Source organism: Echeneis naucrates, chromosome 22, assembly GCF_900963305.1.
Source record: "Echeneis naucrates chromosome 22, fEcheNa1.1, whole genome shotgun sequence".
NCBI classification, from domain to species: Eukaryota; Metazoa; Chordata; class Actinopteri; order Carangiformes; family Echeneidae; genus Echeneis; species Echeneis naucrates.
Window position 1 is genome coordinate 11,485,851 of NC_042532.1, and position 18,812 is coordinate 11,504,662.

General features: G+C 42.3%; 1 protein-coding gene across 7 annotated transcripts in view; it reads left to right on the forward strand.

Moving 5' to 3' along the window:
- Positions 1 to 18,812, forward strand: part of eml1 (EMAP like 1) — a 40,879-nt gene that overhangs the window by 9,002 nt on the left and 13,065 nt on the right. For 4 of the 7 annotated variants that reach the window (XM_029493487.1, XM_029493488.1, XM_029493489.1 and 1 more), the window contains exons 1-4: positions 1,144 to 1,794; positions 15,554 to 15,736; positions 16,047 to 16,100; positions 17,983 to 18,121. In XM_029493487.1, the coding sequence (XP_029349347.1) occupies positions 1,728 to 1,794; positions 15,554 to 15,736; positions 16,047 to 16,100; positions 17,983 to 18,121 (443 nt within the window). In that variant the 5' untranslated portion in view covers positions 1,144 to 1,727. Of the gene's footprint in view, positions 1 to 1,143; positions 1,795 to 15,553; positions 15,737 to 16,046; positions 16,101 to 17,982; positions 18,122 to 18,812 lie in introns of those variants that run through there. The other 3 variants (XM_029493491.1, XM_029493493.1, XM_029493490.1) reach the window with 2 other exon arrangements.

The window sequence follows — 18,812 nt, forward strand, 5'->3', positions numbered from 1 at the left end:
TGTCTCCAACATGAATGTAGGCCACAGACTGTGTTTTCTTTAGGCTTATTATTTTTCCCTGCAAGCTTAAATTATAAATTATAAATAATGCAAAGACCCACCCACACACACACGCATGTATACCCAAAACCTCCAAACAGAATTAAGAAGTACCAAGTTTTCCCCCTTGTCTTCTGTAGGATATGCCCCTTTCTTCCGTCACTAAACTCCCACCCTGTACACTTTTTAATTTCAGCCTTCTTGGTATACCCCTCACCCACCTCCACCACTCCTCTTTTTTTCGCTTCCATCCCCCTCCCCCTCTATCCCATTTATTTCTCTCTTTCATCAACCCCCCAGTCTCCCCTTCATTTTCTCTCCCTCTTGTCCTTGTTTTAAGGATCCCTCGGTCTCTGAGCAGTCTGCACTGGGCCAGATAAGACAGACAGAGGACAGAATGATAATCATGTTTAGCCATAGTTGAGCTCCCCTGGCTGTATTCACTGTGTTTGGTGGCAGCTGCAGGAAAGATGTGACGCTGGCTTGTTATGGTGTGTCCCCGTGTGACTCCGTACTAAGAAATACAGTGTGTGTGTGTGTGTGAATGCGCGCTACTTTACATGGTGGCAACTGCTTTCCCCTCCGCTTCTACCTTGTCATTTGGCTCCTCTTTTCTGCTCTCCACCTTCTATTCTTTCTCTCCTCTCTCCTCATGTCGTATCCCTATCTTTTCCTCTCTTCTCGTTTCTTCTTTCCTAACCCCCCCCCCGCCCTTTTCTTGCTCTTCAGTCCTAACCTACATCTCCTCTTGTCATTTCCCATTTTCTCTCCTCTGTTGTCCTCCCCTCTCCTGTCATGACTTAGCTTAAATTCATGTTCTGCTCCCCACTTCTCTCCTAATTCTTCACTTTTTTCCTCCCTTTTTATTACCAATCCCGCCTTCTCCCTGATTTCTTTCTGGTCCTCACCTCCTCCACTGTAAACTCTTAATCTTCCTCTCCGCTCATCTCTCCTCTGCTCTCTTGCCAACCAAAAAGGGGCGGGTTTATCTGACAGGCCCTGCCCCCTGTGCTGTGACTCGTCCACACGGTCTGACAGAGGAAGGCTGGGCTGTCCCAAGCATTATCTAAACACTCACCCACACACAGCCGCTGACACACACAAATGCACAAACGCACACACAGTGAACAGCCTCTGCCAGAGCCTCAATGTGCTCCCAGCTCAAGCCCTCTTAAAGCTGTTTTTGTGCTGGAGATCAGTGAGTGCTAACGACACACATCTGCCTCAGCTGAAGACAGAAGAAGGACAAGAGAAGAAGAGAGGGAAGGGGAAGGAGAGAGGAGAGGACAAGCTCAGGGGAAAAACAAAACCACCAGCAGCCTCTGAACTCCTTGTCTGTGTGTGTATGTGTGTGTGTCTGGCAGTCCGGCGCAGTCATTCTTCAGCAGGGAGTGTTTTTCTGCTGTAGTTCAAGACTTTTCGCCAGAGTCAGAGGCGAGGAAGCAATAAGAGGAGGAGAAGAAGAAGGGTTGGAGTTCACATGACATAGTCAGAGTGAATGGGTTGCCATGGTGACTCACCCAGGGAGCCTGACCCGAGCAGAGTGAATGGAGGGAGAGCCTTGGACGCCAAGTGAACGATAAACTAAGAGAGGGGAGACACCAGAGAGAGAGAGAGAGAGCGACAGAGGGGAGAGTGGAGGAGTGGAGGATAACAGGGAGCACTGAGGAGAGGAGCAGACGTTGAGAATGGAGGACGGCTTTTCCAGCTATAGCAGCTTATATGACACCTCATCACTGCTACAGTTCTGCAACGGTAAAACTAACTCATCCATCTTCCTTCCCCCGTCCCTCCTTCCTTCCTTCAGCCGGGTGCATGTCGTTTCTCTGGACTTGACATGTCATCAGCTGACTGGCTAAACTTGAAACCAAGCAGAGTTGTGTGTTGTGCGTCTGTGTTGCAGGCATGAGCTATTTTGGCTCCAGCTCTCAGGGCTTGGATAAAATGCAGTGAGCTCAGCCTTTATGCTGTTGTGCATGACTTTAACATTGTTTGAACCACCCTGCTCTTTGTCTGATAAATGTATAAGACATCATTTAAATGTGTGAGGTCAAGCCTTTACTTCAGGGGATATTTACTGGGAAAAAAACAAAAAACAAAGGAAGTTCCTGGAATCAGTGTCGGTATAATGTAACATAACATAACAGACTATGACAGCCAAAGGAACAAGGAAAGCTGAGGAACAGTGTTTCACTTGCAGTGCTGCTCTGATTACGCTGCTCGATGCAGTGAATGCATATCATGAATATATCGTTCCCCTGTTCAGTGATTGTGATCAGTTTGTTGAACTGTTGGCCGTGTTCTGCTCGGTGTCCGAGTGTGATTTCTTTGCTGGCAGAGAGAGAAGTCACACTTCAGGCTGCTAATGTTATGGGAGGGTGAGGGTGACTCAGGGAAGAGGGACGGCAGCATGACACATCAGAATGCCATCAGTTTAGGATTTATGTCCAAGAAGCTCAATTCATTGCTTTAAATCAAAATCATCAGACTGAACTAAAAACTCAAAAATGTCCCACCTTGATAATTTTCTGTTGAGAGTCATACCTGTATCCCAGTTCAACCCGTCTTAGACGTTTCCTTTGAAATAATGTATTGTTTTTAAATGTATGTTAGCAAGTTGAGTCATACATCACTACTGACAGTTAATGAACTCACCACACAAAGAGGATTAGCTCCTGTGTCCCTAATAGAAATTACTGTAGCAAAGGGAGATTAAATTTGCTGTGGTTGAGCTTTGCTTAGCCAGTTAACTAAAGATAAACTTAAAAGCCTGTGGGGAGGAATCTCCCTAAAACAGATACCAGCTGTCAACATCAGCGGGGCATCTGAATCCCCCCCCCCCCACACTGTACTTAGCAGTTCCAAGGACTCAGTGCTGCTGGTTTGTGAGCACCAACCATCACTGGCAAGACATGGAGTAAAACAGTTGCCATTGGTGGATAATGAAAGAATCAATATTACGTACTATGCTGTGTAAGCACTATCAGTTGACAGGTTGAGGGAATATTATTGTCTGTGCAAATCAACTGTGCAAATCCTGCCTGTGGAATTGCATAGATGTAGCTTTTGCCATGGATACTGGTTACTTTACTACTTTCATGAATCACGCATGTCATGAATCCAGTTAAAAGCTTTTACACATCATGGATTTCTCTTATTTAATTATCACAAAGGAGGCGATGCAGTCAAAGGGAAATGGGTGACGTAGAGAAGGTTATCACTGAGATATAGATTAAGTAAAGCAGAAAATGTTTACAGGGAAGTGAGGTTTTCCTGCCCAAGAAATAGTACATGTTGTATACAATCGAAGCAAGAAAAAGTAACAACGAGGAGGCATCAAAACTGATTGGATTGTGTCTGCGGATTGCGTGTTAGAAAACAAAAAGCCTCTGTCCTACAAGTTACAAAAAAAAAAAAAAAGGTCCTGATCTGTGGTGGCAGAGTGAGAAAAGAAGTGTGAATGTGTCTTTCCTGCTCAGGTGCTGTATTCCTGTGTGATGATCAAACTGCTGACAGCGTGCCAATGATAACACCTGAGGTGGGTTGGTATGATGGACCTGAAAAACAGGTGCAGAGGCAGCTGCGCACCAATCGAAGGTTTAGAACGTCCTCTGAGGAAATGACTGACCTTTAAAATTCTACTTTACTGTCAAATACACTATAAGCTGTGCAATTTGCCCTCCAGGCTCAGTGAGTTTGTGACAAAAGTTTGCCATCAAAGCCTTGAAATATGTCAAGAAACTTTAAGCGCTTTTTCAAATGTGGTCTTGTCTTCTATTTCCCTAAACTTGAGATACTTCTCAAAGATATTAAAATAATTTTGAATACTACGTTTTAGGTAATAATATTTGTCTCCTTTACATTTTTACAATGTCTGAAAGTGTGAGGTTGTTTGTAATCCCTCACAATGTCATATTTCCCTCTCTGAGAGAAGGCTTATGAAATTACAAATGCTGCTCAGGGCCTGTTGCCAGGGATTTTCCAACCTCCAGCCTCCACGTTCTCTCTCTCTTTACTTCACACTCAAAAACAAATTCCCAGAAAGGCAGCCCTGGCTTGTTCCTTGTTCCAACAGAGTGCTTAATTGGGTGAGCTTTGTGTGTGTGTGTGTGTGTGGGTGGTGGGGGCTGATATGTGTATGTCAGTAGGAGGATGCTCACATGCACGGGAGCAGGGTACATTCATGTGTTTGCATGTGTTGGGCCTGTAGGCTAGAATGACTTCATGCTACTCGTCCAGCTGAATCCAGCTACACTCAATGCAAAATGATGTCATCCGTTCCCTCTCTTGGCCTCTGTGTTGTGGAGCATCCGACCAGACTAATGTTCAGAGTCTAGGTCAGCTAAACTGCAGGAACCAGAGGAGGCTGCGTGCTTTTTGGGTTCTAGCTCAGGCTAACTGAGAATTTGTCCTGTTACACACTGGGATACACACACTGATTTACAATGGATGAAGGGCGTGAATCCTCGAGAGAAGCTTTTTCCTCTGTTAAATCACATTTACAATCAGCTGGGACTTTGGGAGAAGATAGGTTTGATTGAATTAGTTTGGTGTGTGCAGCTGGTAATAAGATTGACCTTGTTTTTATAAAATTTACTGGTTCATTCTGGTGTTATTGTCACTTTAGCTTATTCTAGTTTCTGTGTCTGTCTAAAATTTAAAAGACCCATTTCTCATCCTGCAACACTGAAAAAAGAGATCTCTGGCTGCTGTGGACAAGTTAAAACAATTACACTAACTAATAACACATAGCATACTAGCATGCATACATCTATATTGTTTTAGGCCGACTTCAAAAATGTGTAACAGGCCTTAAATTCTCTGCAACATTTTGCAGGACACATAAAAAAAACAGCTGTATGCAAGGTAGAGAATGAGTTAAATTGGGTTTAAAAGGCTGCTTTAGACGGTAATGAGAAGTATTTATGTTGAGTTTGTGTTTGCTAATACATCCACATCTGCTACCACGATAACACAAGTTCATGTGATTCCTTGTTCATTGGCTCCTGATGCACCCGAAGCTCTTGATGTCTTAATAAGTAAATCTGTAAATCCGGCTCGGTTATAGCACTTTAATGCTGATGATTACCCACTCATGTTAATCTCACATTACCTGACATTCCATCCTAATAAATCCATCCTCCTGCATTCACTCATGTGATTCGCCCAATTACCTTTTGAGATAATAATGTCTGCTCAGATTCAGATCACACATCCTTTTATCTTCCTGATCTATACTTGTTCCCTTTCAGCCACAGACACTCTGACGGAGCTCTAACCCCGACAATAATCCGACTGTGGCACCACAACATGCCAGAGCGTTATAAAAGGGGGCAGGATGAGAAGGATGATCGGGGTAGTTTGCAAACTGAAGCCCAAACCCAGAAAAAGGAAGAACGTTTTTCAATTGAAAAACCAAATGTTGACTTAAACAGAAACTTTTTGTCAGCAAACCATAGCAAAAATGGAGTGCAGATGAATGGGATGGAAACATGGGACATGAAGGGAAATTAATAAAGATGAGGCTTGTTTGATGTTTCTTTGAGGTGCTTTGATCCACAGTAGAGGTGATGTGACTCCATCCAGTCTCCACCCGTTGTTGGCTGTACATCTGTACATGTCTCCATCCAAACCCCAATTGGTGATGGCACGTGTTGAGGGATTAGGATTAAAGTCTTGTTTGCGTTACCGACCACTTGCCAAGAAAGGATGGCAGGGAAGAGGGGGAGGAAGGTGACTTGTTTTCCTTGATTTAGAAGCTGAACAAAAACGCTAATTGAAGTTGTGATCATAGGACCTTTGCTTTAGTTCAAATTTATGCCACATAGTAATAATTCAAAATATTTTATTTAATTTATTTTCTTTTCCTGCTGCATGTTTCACCTTTCTTCTGTCTTCTATAGCATTCCCATCTATCATACAAAGCTGTAAAAAAAAAAATAAAAAATTGCCAATGGTGAAGCACTGAGACAGGGGAATATTTTGAGATGATGTGTGTGCCCATATTCATCTGTAACATGTATCAGAGCAGCAATATCTTACATATTGATCTGAAAGCGATAACTCATCCACTCCTGCTGGTTCATTTCAAGGCTCACATTGATTTCCTTTAGCAGTGTAAGAGTTGAGCATACGTTGCTCTCCACTTCTTTTTATCCTGCTCAGTGTCACAGGATTTCCAGAGACTCTTGCTAGCTTTGACCTTACTTTATTCTATCCTTGACTTGAGCTCTCTCTGTTACATTCCACCCTCATTACTACGTCAGACTCTGTCCCACACTGTTTGATCTTGAGAAAATGCCCCAAGTGGCTCTCAAAGTGCTTTTCTGCGCTGTTTTTTTTTTTTTTTTGCCTTTTCTTTTCTTATCTCTAGATGTCGAGCGTGGCAGTTTGGACTTCTCAAGTCATGCTGCACCCTTTCCCTCCTGTACCCACAGTCCTTATCTGTCCCACATTTTCAGCCCCCTATTTTCTCCTGATAAGGCTTCGCGGTTCACTTTCTCTTTCATTTTGCAAAATGGTGAACATTCAACTGCTAACGTTAACTAAGAGCGCCAATGCGTTCTGATTAAACACGTACATGCTGCAGCTGTATTTAGCGTCCGCAGCAGGTTCCCCAGAAGCTGCTTCTCGTTCTCTGTGGTGTGCCATCTAAAACAGCAGATTGTACTGCAGGAGAGTCAAGCTGTGTGTGTTTGACATTGGTGAGCCTCGCTTGCTGCTGGTTGAGGAGCAATGCCCCCTGCCTCATGATCTGTCTCAAGAGCCTGGTGTCCATGTGGTGCCTGATACTCACTGATTAATTTTCCAGTGAGTATCATCAGTCACTAATATTTATCACGAATGACAACATGCAAGGTTGGTGAGTACACTGACGCTGCTGAGTGAAATTGTCAAGAAATTGAATTTTACAACACTGGAAAGTTACTACTGCAACTCAGTTCTCAGATTTATAGACTATATTTTCTATATTATCTATATTATTTTCTCATAACTGAAATTGGATATCCTGAGATATCCAATAGTTTGTACATTACATTACCCAGGAAAAGCATCACAAAGCTTTCTCAGCAGACTCAACAGATCTCTAAGAGGTCTCATATTGTATTTTACTCAGAGGTAAGGTTAGGAGTCAGTGGCTCAGCAGCTCCCTGAGCCAGCAGGCAGAAGATGCCTACTGTTGTTCAAATGAGTATTTCCTCACCCCGTCTCTCTGTCATTCCTATCTTTTCCTCCACTGACATACATTCACACAGCCTCCCGGCATGGCCCACTAAGACAATCAGGCATGTAAAACTGGAGTGTGCTAAATATAATCACTGACTTTGTGTGTGTGTGTGTGTGCAAGTTGGATGTTTTCACTGTACATGGTATCAGTAAATGTGCTTAGCAGAATGTTAAGTTCTACCTGTGGGGGAGGGTGACTAGTAATAAATCACACAAGTCAGCAGAATCCCAAAGAGATGCCATTATTTTCAGTCTGCGCTTGTTTCCTGATGCTATCACTAAATGTATTCAGTGCAGTCAGGCCATAAAGTGAACTGCATTATAGATTTTTATACATTAAAATCCTGTAAGAAAAAAAAAACTCAAACCAGTATGCTAATGAGTTGCATCAGAAAGTATGTTTTCCTGCATTTACGTGTGCAGTTGCATAGATCTCCCACTTTAATATCAGAGTACATTGGCAAACCGTTTTACGGTTAATTACAGATAAATTCAATTACTGTGACAAGTTGAGCATCAGCTCAATTTTAGTCATGGTAATTATCTTCATCGCTGTCTCAAGTGGCCCTGAAGTTGTGGCCCATCAGTGTGGTTATTTCACACCGGTAGTTTTGGGCCAAGGTTTCATCTGACCAGTTATGATGTGAACAGATATAATTAACCTCTCGGTGCCCGCAGTGCAGCTCCCAGAGGCTCTGCAGCACCCTAATTGGTCTCTTACATCTGTTGTTAATGGAAGACCCAAGTGGGAAGCCCCAGCTTTGTGTGTCTGTGTGTGCATTCAGTCTGTCTGTAACAGATGGAGGAACACAAGATAAGAGGAGAATCCCATTTAATATTCCATAAAAAATCATGTTGACCACACAGGTGCAGAGATGGTGGATATGATTATTTTGCTTGTTTCCCCCTCTGCTGTCGTCGGTCTGTCAGTTTGAGTGATGGGTAAAGGAAAACGTGATATTCTCAGCCCTGTGACTGTATGAACGTCCACCCAGTGAGCTATGGGAAGAATTTAAATGATGTCTGGACTGTTAAAAAATGAAGCTCAGGATTAAAATAAAGCACAACTGAAGCAGCAAGGTATTTTCTCAAATGAAATAAATTGAACAGAACACGCACTAATTTTTGATGCTACAAATTGTCATATTGCATCATATTGATAACCCACTTGGCATCCAGTGAATTAAATGTGCAGCTTGTGTATAGATTTGTGTACATGTGGACAGATTATGAGACAAAGGGTCCAGAGGCTCCACAGACCTTTGTCTTTGTGGTTGTTTTGTGTCATCTTGCTGTTAATTTGTGTCTTTTTGGTCATGAATTCGGTCTCTGTGTGGTTCTTGGGTGTTTCTTTGTTCACTGACCAGTCAAACAGTGGCTGCTGGGCAATAGGTCTGTCCAGTAATCCACTGTGACCACAGTGAGAAATATAATAAGCTTCAGACAAAACAAAGCTGGATGTTGCCGCCTTACAAGTGTTTCAGGGAGATGTCAATGGTCGGGTAATGAAAATAGACTACATGCAGATTTAGTTGAATGTCAGACCACCAACATGTAAGTGCTCAGATAATAACGCGTGAAATGTACTGAACTTCACTGTAGCCATGCAATGTGGCATTTGGAGGACAGAATTCAGGAATAGACACCAACATACCAAAAGTGAGACACTTCTCTTCAGCGTTGTTGTGTAATGATCTTGTCCACTGCCAACAGTGCGACTGCATGTTCTCTCCCCTCCAGATGGCAGATATATGATTGGCCCATGTTCAATCTCTCGCTCAGTGTCTCTGTATGTGTGTGAGACCATTCTCACACCAAAATGGAAATTTGGTTTCCCATAACAACACTGTTACTGGATGGACGAACAACAATGAACACACACACACACACACATATTGGATAGAACGAGCGTCCCGCCTCCTGTTCCTTCCTGGTTGTTTGTTTCTGAGAGACAAAGCACTGGTTTATGTGGAGAAAGGTTGAGACTGAGAAAGAGGCTTTTGTCACAGCCTGGAGGTGCTGCCAAGCGTGACTTGGTGCTACTGTTCTCCTCCTTAAAAGGCAGAGCAACAAGAGAGATGTCTTTCTTAATCTGTTTATTGTTTGTGTGGTTGAATTCAAACAGAGATGTCATAAAGTTGTGTGTGATTTTCTTGGAAGTGGTTAAGACCTTGGTTCTGTGATCAAATTTGCTGCTGTCATAACTGGGCCCCTGATATATATTGTTGTCAGAAGGAAAGTAGTAGCAGTCAAGAGACAGCTCAAAACTCAGAGAGCCCCATTACAGGTTTGTTGGCTTACAAAGGTGAGTCTCCTTGAGCAGAAATTTCCTTCTAAAGAAACAGATAAAACCACAGAGCTCACAGCTGTCAGTCTCCTGCTCTTCTCACATTCCAGCTCATTTTAGCTGGAAGATGGATACAAAAGCTCTCAAGCTCCTGATTCCTACATGAGCTGAGGCGCTGAACACGTTGGTTTTTCAATTTAGACAAAGGCGAAAAAATAGTCTTACTGTTTTCTTTTTGATCCATTGCTAATCTAATGGTGTGTGTTTACTGTTTTCCTATATTTTTTCTTTTTCATTATCTCCTCTTTTTGGCTTTCGAATTCCTCTCTGTCTTAGAATATTTTTAAGGACTTACTAAAGTATTAGGACAGGAAGTTGATGTTATAGTTTTGAAAATGGACACGCAATAAAAATCAGATCATGAATTTTAAAAATATAATTTTGTAGGGCACATAAAATTTAGATGACACCATTCAATGTGATGGGAGAAATATGATGTGAGCCACTTTGCACACCAGAATGATCAGGATTTGTTTGTTTGTATTTCACTGTTATTCCTGAGAGGAACAGTTGTAACCTTTCCCTTCCTTACCTCTGTCCCAATAAATTTGTGTTGAGTCCCTCAGGAGACAGACAAAATACAGATGGTGTCTGTTGTACCATCTAATCACGCAAACCAAGTGCTGCTTCTTTATATCATTGGCTCCAGCATCTCTCTTTTTAAAAGCTGTGTGTGTGTGTACAAACGGTGTATGGCATGTGACCTCAGGAAGGATGTGACTGATGGGAGGAAGGAAGGGTTTAACATGTCCATATGAGGACAGTAGGATTTCTGGGGTGGGTATTAGGGCTCTCATCATGTCCCCTCTTTGACCCTTCGGACTCACACTTCCAGCTCTTTTTTTAGTCCTTTATCTTCGTGATTCTTCAGTGTTGCGGATTTGACATGAAAACAATCTGTCCTTGCTACCCCTCCATCCCTGCGCTGATTTTTTCATTTTAATCTTTTCTGGTCGTGTGTGAGGGCTTCCCTCCCTTCTCTGATCCACCTATTTATAGCTCCTAAGCCCCAGTCCAACAGGAGCTGTAAATAAACCAAGAGTCTATATCTCTTATCTGGCTGTTGATTGGCTAAAACAACTAATACGACTCCATCAGATCCACCACAGCTTACTGCAAGTGATGCATAGGATTCATGGCACTGAAACCAAAAACTTTCTCCTTCTCATTTTTCTCATTTTCTATTCTGTCTCAAATTTCTAACTACATTTATTTTGCGATTTTTCATTCTGACATGTACCTGATGGATGGCTTCAGTCATACTCAGAGAGTCTGCTATTTCAAAATGTTGCCATTTTCCTTCTCACATATTCTACATACTCCTGAGCCGTCATTCACTCTGTCTCTAAATCACATCCCTGCGACGTTTCATTATGAGTAGGGCCAAACTTCCATTAGCGCAACCAACAGCAGACTGAAGTCAGGTTTTTTAATAAGTGTGATAACTTATTGGTCTCATTGCAGAAACGTCTTTCCTGCAGGCTCAGTCTGTAGCAGGCTGGATGGCAGCACACCACCTGGCCATGTGCATTTATGTTATGAAATTAAAACTGTTTGGCAAGGTGCTGCTGAACTGGGACTGCGTTGTCTGCAATCAGTTAGATGATAGGTGTGCCAGCAGCAAAGATATCAGCTCCAGCTTTTAGTCTCTGTAAAACGAGAATTATTCACATTTTGTTGTGACAGGCCATTTCCTGCAGCCTCTTGTTTCTTTGATCTGTTGGCTTTCTGCAAACATTGGTTGTGGTTTTTCAAAACCCTCCATTGTGGCGGGGCTTAATCTGGCAGCTAAACTTTCCATCAAGTCAATTCAGCCGTATCGTTTGGTTTCTCTGTACTGCTGGGTGAAAGTAAAATACACATGAATCATTTCGGCTCTCAGTGGAGAGTCGCAGGGATGCTTGAGCACATGCTAATATTTCATGGGATTTCCTCCAAAAGAATCACTTTAACCTAGTTCCTCTTTTATCCTTCATTTGTGTGTGCGTCCTTACATAATAAATGTGCCAGTGTTTACCAAGCAAGGGAGTGAGTCAGCTGAAGGACAGACATCCCAAGTCAGCAGAGGGATGCTGCGGGAGATATTTTATACATGATATTGCGGTGCATTGCTGAAAGTGTTAGAGAGCACCTTCTGTGCTGATCAAAAATGTTTCCACTGCTCTATTTTAATCTTTTTACTCCTTCTGTGTATTGATCTTTTTGTTTGATGAGAGTCTAAGTGGGGGTCAGGGCATGTGTTTACCCCCCAGCATTTATTATTGATGACAATGAGGTCAGTAAATGACTCAGAAATAAGGAAAAGATTAAAGTGGAGTGTCTGTGGTTGGTTTACAACAAGAACGATGACCTGCAGAGAGAGCTTGTTTACTATTTGCCCTTCTTTGAATGTCTGTGGCTGAAGTGATGGAGGGATACATAAAAGATAAATGCAGTCCTGACAGAGTGACTTTGACTTGCAGAAGAAGGTAACTGGGAGCAGCCTATCACGATGTATTAGCGTGATCAAATAAATCTCAGGAAGCTGTCCAGGGTTCGTGACCCAGCCACATTTTAACCAGATAATGAAACGGGCACAAAAAAAAGAAAGACAGCCAGCTGCTGAAGAAGAATGACACAAATGAAGTCATTTAAGCAGCTGGCTGACAGGTGTGAACGGCACACTGGAGGAGGTCGGTGGGGTGCAACGAACTGCTTTTGTGGGAATTAAAGTTAAGCAGGAGGACACATGTGGAGATGGATTTTCTGTTGAATTAAGATTGGCATCTCGATGATGCAGCCTCTCTGGACAGCCAAGCAGGTGACCTAAACCTTAGAGAGCCGAGACACATCAGGAATACATTTAGCCAAATCCCCAACGACCCCACTGTTAGCACATCAGCGTCACTCCGTCAACACACTTTTCTGTATGAAAGCAAACACCAAACTTGCTGACCTTTTCTGACTTTCTTCCTTGAACCACTTCGGGGCGTTGATTTACCCCAGAGGTTTCAACCAGGGAGCAGGGTGACAGACGGAGGATGTTAGCACAGAGCTGGGAGAATCACGGCCATGACAGCCAGTCATTGTACTTCAGCGGCTGATGGTATCATGCTGTCATTGTGTCACTGCTGGGAACAGATCCACAACAGATGTTGAGCAGATAATAGAAGCTTTATCTCTGGATATTCACTCTATGACACACATCCGCATGTGAATATGAACAAGGAAAGCATCTCAGGTGAGCAGAAAGATATTAAGATCCAGCTCTATATCTGGAGTGTGCTTTTTCTGTGGCGTGGAGAAGTAAGATTGACATTGTGTGTTATAAAACAAGAAAGCTTCATCTTTGAGGAGAAACCAGTCCGTAAATGAAAGTATGAGTGCATTAACTGAGGCAGACATATTTTTCATGGCACTTCTATGGTCACTGTTGGGAGTGTAATGTCTTAGACTGCACACCTGCAGTGTTCATCTGACTTCATTTCTCCAGATGGGGGATTTTTATTATGGGATTCTCACTTGGTGGGCAGATGAAAATATTAGACAGTTCATAAATGAAGTGAAATGGCAGTATTACAATCATGAAATTGCAGGCTGTCAAAGCTCATGAACCCTGAAGTCTAATTTCACTGTGCAAATATTTTCCTGCATTTTCTAAGTCAGAAATGTTGAGTAGGTGGTAACATTGATCAGTCAACAAGAGTGACTAAAATAAAGCAGGACATCGGAGGATACCTGTGTGTGCAGCTACAGATGGAACTGCTGTGTTTCTGTGTGAGAAATTGTAATTGATTGATTCGGCCATTCTGAATCTGTTCATTTCCATTTTCTGTTACAAGCTTCAGGCGTCCCAATGCAGTCCTTAATGCACCAATTTACCATCCTGTCCGATGGAGAGTCTTCTTGAGTAAAGCCATTCATAACCAACTAACAGCTGCAGGATTCTCCTCACTAATGGAATTTGCCCACTCACAAAAAAATCTGGAAAATTGCTTCTTTTTTTTTTTTTTTACCTGTTCTGCCAATTAAATGAATATGACCTCCCTGACCTCTTTGTGTTAGGATTACTTGCTGGGTATTTAAAAGAGTTTGACAATCTTGCAGTGGCCCATGCACAAGTATATCATTTCACTAATTATCATCAGAGAGAGTTTAGTAGATGTATCTGGCTGTATGTGATAGTTTTCAAGCCTGAGTATGTGTAATTTTTGCAGCAGAAACATGTTTTGATTGGTTAAATAGTACATTATTTTTACCAACATTGATTAATATTAATGTAGTATATTTTATCATTAGTCCGACAGCAACACACATCAGGGTTTCACTCCTCCCATGATATTATCACAGCAAAAAAAGTTTTTTTGTTATACATTTTAGTGATTGTTCCAATCCTTCTGTGTCATTACAGCACTGATCGAATGGACTGTATTTCTTTTCTCAACAAGTGATTATTTAGGAAAAGGCTTTGGTCAGGGACCTCCTGAATCCCCAGGGAGACTCAGATGATCATCAGACTACTTTGTCTGATTTCAGGCACAGTTTCAAGACTGCCGTACTTTTATTTACTGAAGTCGAGAGGCAGACCGTTGGGGTCTAACGCAGATTCACGGGGGAACACACGGCGCAGATCTGCTTAATCACCAGATGCCTGCTCCCTAATACATAATGCATCAGACTGTTATTACAAGTCTGCAGGGAAGACACAGCAGTGATTTACATTAATATTTCATCAAACCTCTGTGACATGAAAGCCCTAATGAGGAAGGTTGTGTGTGTTTGTGTGTCTGTGTGTGTGCATCAACGAGTGTTATAATGGAGCAGACCCTGGTGGCCAGTGCTTGGCTCCTGTTGGGGTGTCAGGTGGGGAGGTGATAATAATGTGTTAAGTTGGTTTAAGCTCAAAGAACAGACCTTGAGAACAGGCTCATGAATGAAAAGAAAAGCAGTCTGCTCTCTGCACAAAGTGAAAGCTTCAAAGACAAGACATTCAGACAAAGAGGGTAAAATTGAGCTTGTGTTTACTGTTTTTGTTCCAGTGCTGGATTTTCTCTCTGTCTCATTTTCTTTCAATGAAAACTCCATAATTCAGAGAATATATATATATGTACAGTGTATTTTGTAACCGTAACCCTGCTGGAAATAAATAAAAAAATAAAAAAATAAAAAAATAAATAAGATAAACAAAAGCTCACACAGTTATTGAAAGATTAGAAGAGCACATGATAAAAAAAAAAATACTCCTTAGAAATAATTTCCATTCTGCATTTGTACAATTAAAAGTATGTACAGATGTTGATGGATACATCAAGCTGATGTCTGCTGAAAATGTTACAGTCTCAGTATGTCAGTTAGACTCTGTACTCTGTACTGTATTCTCCAGTTTTGCTGCGACCAAACAGAAATAGTTAAATCCAAAACTGGGTCCAGCCAGCCAAAGGCAAAACAGCCATGTAACTGTAAAGCTTAATTATTAGTACTTTATGTCTGTTTTTAATACATTTCCAGTCCTGTTTCCAGACTTCCTGTGAATCTTTGCTGTCTCTTGTCTCCAGCGTGGCATTTACTGTCTAGATGTGAGCATGATATTGATCTTTTGATCTAACTCTTGCCAAGGAATTGATGAGGACACATCATGAAGGTTGAACTGCTCAGTTCTTGGTAGAACTGCTTTATGAGCTGTTGATTCATCTGTATGTATTTATCTGTATTCATCTGGTATGGCTTTAGCAGGGAGCAGTTTATGGTATTACACTAATTACACTGCATTAGCTTTGGGCAGAGGTAAATAATAAACTCTAACTAATCAAGCTGTTAATAAAAATGTTGTGTACCTCTCATGAGGAATCACCAGCTAACTCATATAATCACACACTGACTCACAAGACAACTTTACCTCTGTTGTGGCAGCTGAGTGTCATTCACTGCATCTCTAACATCAGCGTCTCTGTGTCTCCTCAGATGACAGCGCGTCAGCAGCCAGCAGTATGGAGGTGACCGACCGAATCGCCTCCCTGGAGCAAAGGGTCCAGATGCAGGAGGATGAAATCCAGCTGCTGAAGTCCGCTCTGGCTGACGTGGTCCGCAGGCTCAACTTGTCTGAGGAGCAGCAGGCTATGGGATCACGCAGGGGACCGACCAAAGGTAACATACAACAAGCGCTTGTGTTTGGTAATGAGTCGTTGAGCCAGTTCATCTGGAAAGTGAAGAAAAGGGTCTGCAGGTTCACTGGTATCACACTTCGTTGCCATCTAATTTGATTTAACACACACGCAAGCTTTAACGCCTGATTTCTGGTAGGCATCCTTTCTGTCCTTTCCCACTGTCCTCTCTCTTCAGATGAAGTCTCCTTCAAATCCTGTTTTGTTTCTGGCTGACTAGTTGTCGATCTCCTGTCCTTTCTTCTTCCTGGACTGTTTTGTGTTGTGAAATGTACTGTGTGTTACATGTATAGACCCTGCTGTGATGAGAAAGTCTCCCTCAGCAGACAGCAATGTTGGGAAGACAGGTAGGCTGACTGTGTCCAGTCTCTCTACACTAACCAGGCCTGCTGTTGTGTGTACAAACAAACACATTTCAGTCACTGCCTGCTAGTACTGTTGTAGTGTTGTTTATAGTCTAGTATTTCACTTGGAAACAGACTCTGACTGTCAGTACTGCACTGCCTGAGGTCAATGCACTGTGATCTAAGTAGGAATAATGTTGTTTACCTTGGGAAACACTAAACAAGCCCCTTTCCAGTGTTTTTGGGTCTGAGAACTTTATGATATAATTATCCATTGCAAAAGTAAGTTGGTGATGACGTATCTGTGTTCATTCTGTTGGAGGACAATTCCCTCTAAAACTCACAATAACGAGGAAGTATGATGCACTTTGTTATGCTACTTGTTATACAACTATACCATATTACAGACACCAGAGGAATGAGAAAAGGTTACATTTATGTTGAATAAACATGAGTGGTCTTATTCATTCCATCTAACTCTAGCAAGAGAATGAGTTACAATTATGTTGCAGCTAAGGGCTGCTTGATGCACTCGAACATTACAGTGACGCCTGCGTATGAAATCATCTGCACTTTATGCAGCGTTTTATGTGCATTTGGGTCCCAAAACAGGAACAGATTAAGAGTCTGAGCTGCTGCCAGTGACTCTGTGGAAGGAGTTTTGGTCTGATTTGGGAGTTGAATCATGATGACTCAGACTCAGAGCCGCTTTCCCTCATTGTTTCCACTTTGAGCTGCAGGGAGCCAGCAGCCTGCTCATCTCTGCCGAGGCAGAATGATCTGCTTTGGAAAGCCTAATACATGCATGCAGACTGCAGACAGAGAGTCATGGATACACAGAAACACACACATTCGTCTTCTTTAACATGCTAACTAAAATACAACCTCAGTTTACCCCTGCTGCGTAATTGCTACATGAAAGATAACCGATTTGAAATGTGTGTGGAGGCCTGAGTGCACATTTGTGTCTGCGTGTGCGTGCGTGTGTGTGTCTGTGTGTCTGTGTATCTGTGCTGGATGAAACAGTGTCTATTAAATATTTATCACTGCAGATAAAGCTGGGGCTTGGATTTGTTATTCTGGGCCTGAGGGATGTGTGTGTGTGTGTGTGTGTGTGTGTGGTGGGGGGTGGGGTGGGGTGGGGCATGTGCGTGCATGTCTATGTATGTGCATGATGCACTTTTTGTGTTGGCGCACCAACTTCTACAAATGATGTATGAACATGAAGAGCTGCTATATAGAAACTCAATTTAATAGAACAATGTTAAATGTTAAACAAAGCCTTAAACTGAGAAAATGCATTTTCATAGGGAGGACTCCAGAGACTGTATGGTATGTGTGTATCTGTGCCTCTTCAAACCCTCTTAAGGGCACAGTAACATCCCAGGGAACGTTGGATACAGGTGCTGCTTAAGGCTCAATTTGATTTCATTTTGGTAATATTATTATTGTCCTTATAAACACACACAAGTGGACTTTACACAGTGAGAGACACACGTGTATCATTGCTACACTGTTTTTGTTTTGTTTTCTATTCATTAGATTCAGGTGACTATAATTCAGTCAGTTCATTAAATAATTTAACAGCAGAACAGTCTCAGTCTAACCATATTTCTATTTCATTCTGTCTGAAATAACAAGAAATAAACCAATGCATGTTTGGAGGCTTTGCACTTCATCTACTCTTTTATTCTCTAAATATAATCTTGGATTATTTTCTCGTCGCAGTTATTATCAAGATTATATAATACAGCAAGGAATGCCAACCTCTGAGGCCAGCATGCTGCAACGGCTCACTCCCGGATGTTACTTAAATTGTCACTAGTGCGGCTGATGCTGATTGAAGGCCAGAGTTAAGTCATTGCTGTTGTCCTGTCACTTCCAGCCAGGCCAATGATTGCCACCCTGCCATTACGGCCCACGGTAAATAATGGGACCATCCTACCAAAGAAGGGCAGCAGCACTCTGCCCTCTCCATCTGGATCTGGAACCAGGAAGGACACCAGCACACCAGCCAGCAAGAGGTGAGGCAACCAAAGTGAATTATTGTAACTGACATCGTTTTCAATTTTAAAGGAGGCCAGCTTGTTTTGTTTCCACACGTTTAGTTTTTCCTGCAGATATTCTGTCGTATCAGCTAACTTTAGCAATAAATCGTCTCATTTGGGGCTTTTTATCAGCCGAAAACCCCTGCCATCAAACATGGCTGATAAACAGAGACACTGTGCTGTCATCACGATCTCTGCTTCGCCCTGATATGTTTGTGTGCGTGTTTTTGTGTGTGTGTGTGTGTGTGTGTGTGTGCATCTGTGAGTGTTTGTGCCTGAATGTGGAGTGCAGGTTATCAGTCTTGTCTGTCAGCGAAATAATAAGCTTTTCCTTTGTCTGAATGATATTACCATAATCAGATGAAGCTCTGCAGACAGCAGAGAACAGCTCCAGCCAGAACAGATGTTAACTCTCCTGAGGTGTTGTTTTCTTGTTTTTCCATGTGTGTCTATATTTCTCCCCTGGGGCTATTTCACAGCATTGAGAGCTGACACTTTTTTAATATTTGTTTACTCACGCAGTGAGATTTATTGGTGAGGACGAAGAATGACAAATTGAAATGTAACCAGCGTGATACTGGAGCGTCTAGGCAAACAGCAGGACAGTGTTGATGCAGGAAGTGCCATTTGTCCTGATGGTACCTGGACTTGTATTTCTCTGAACAGT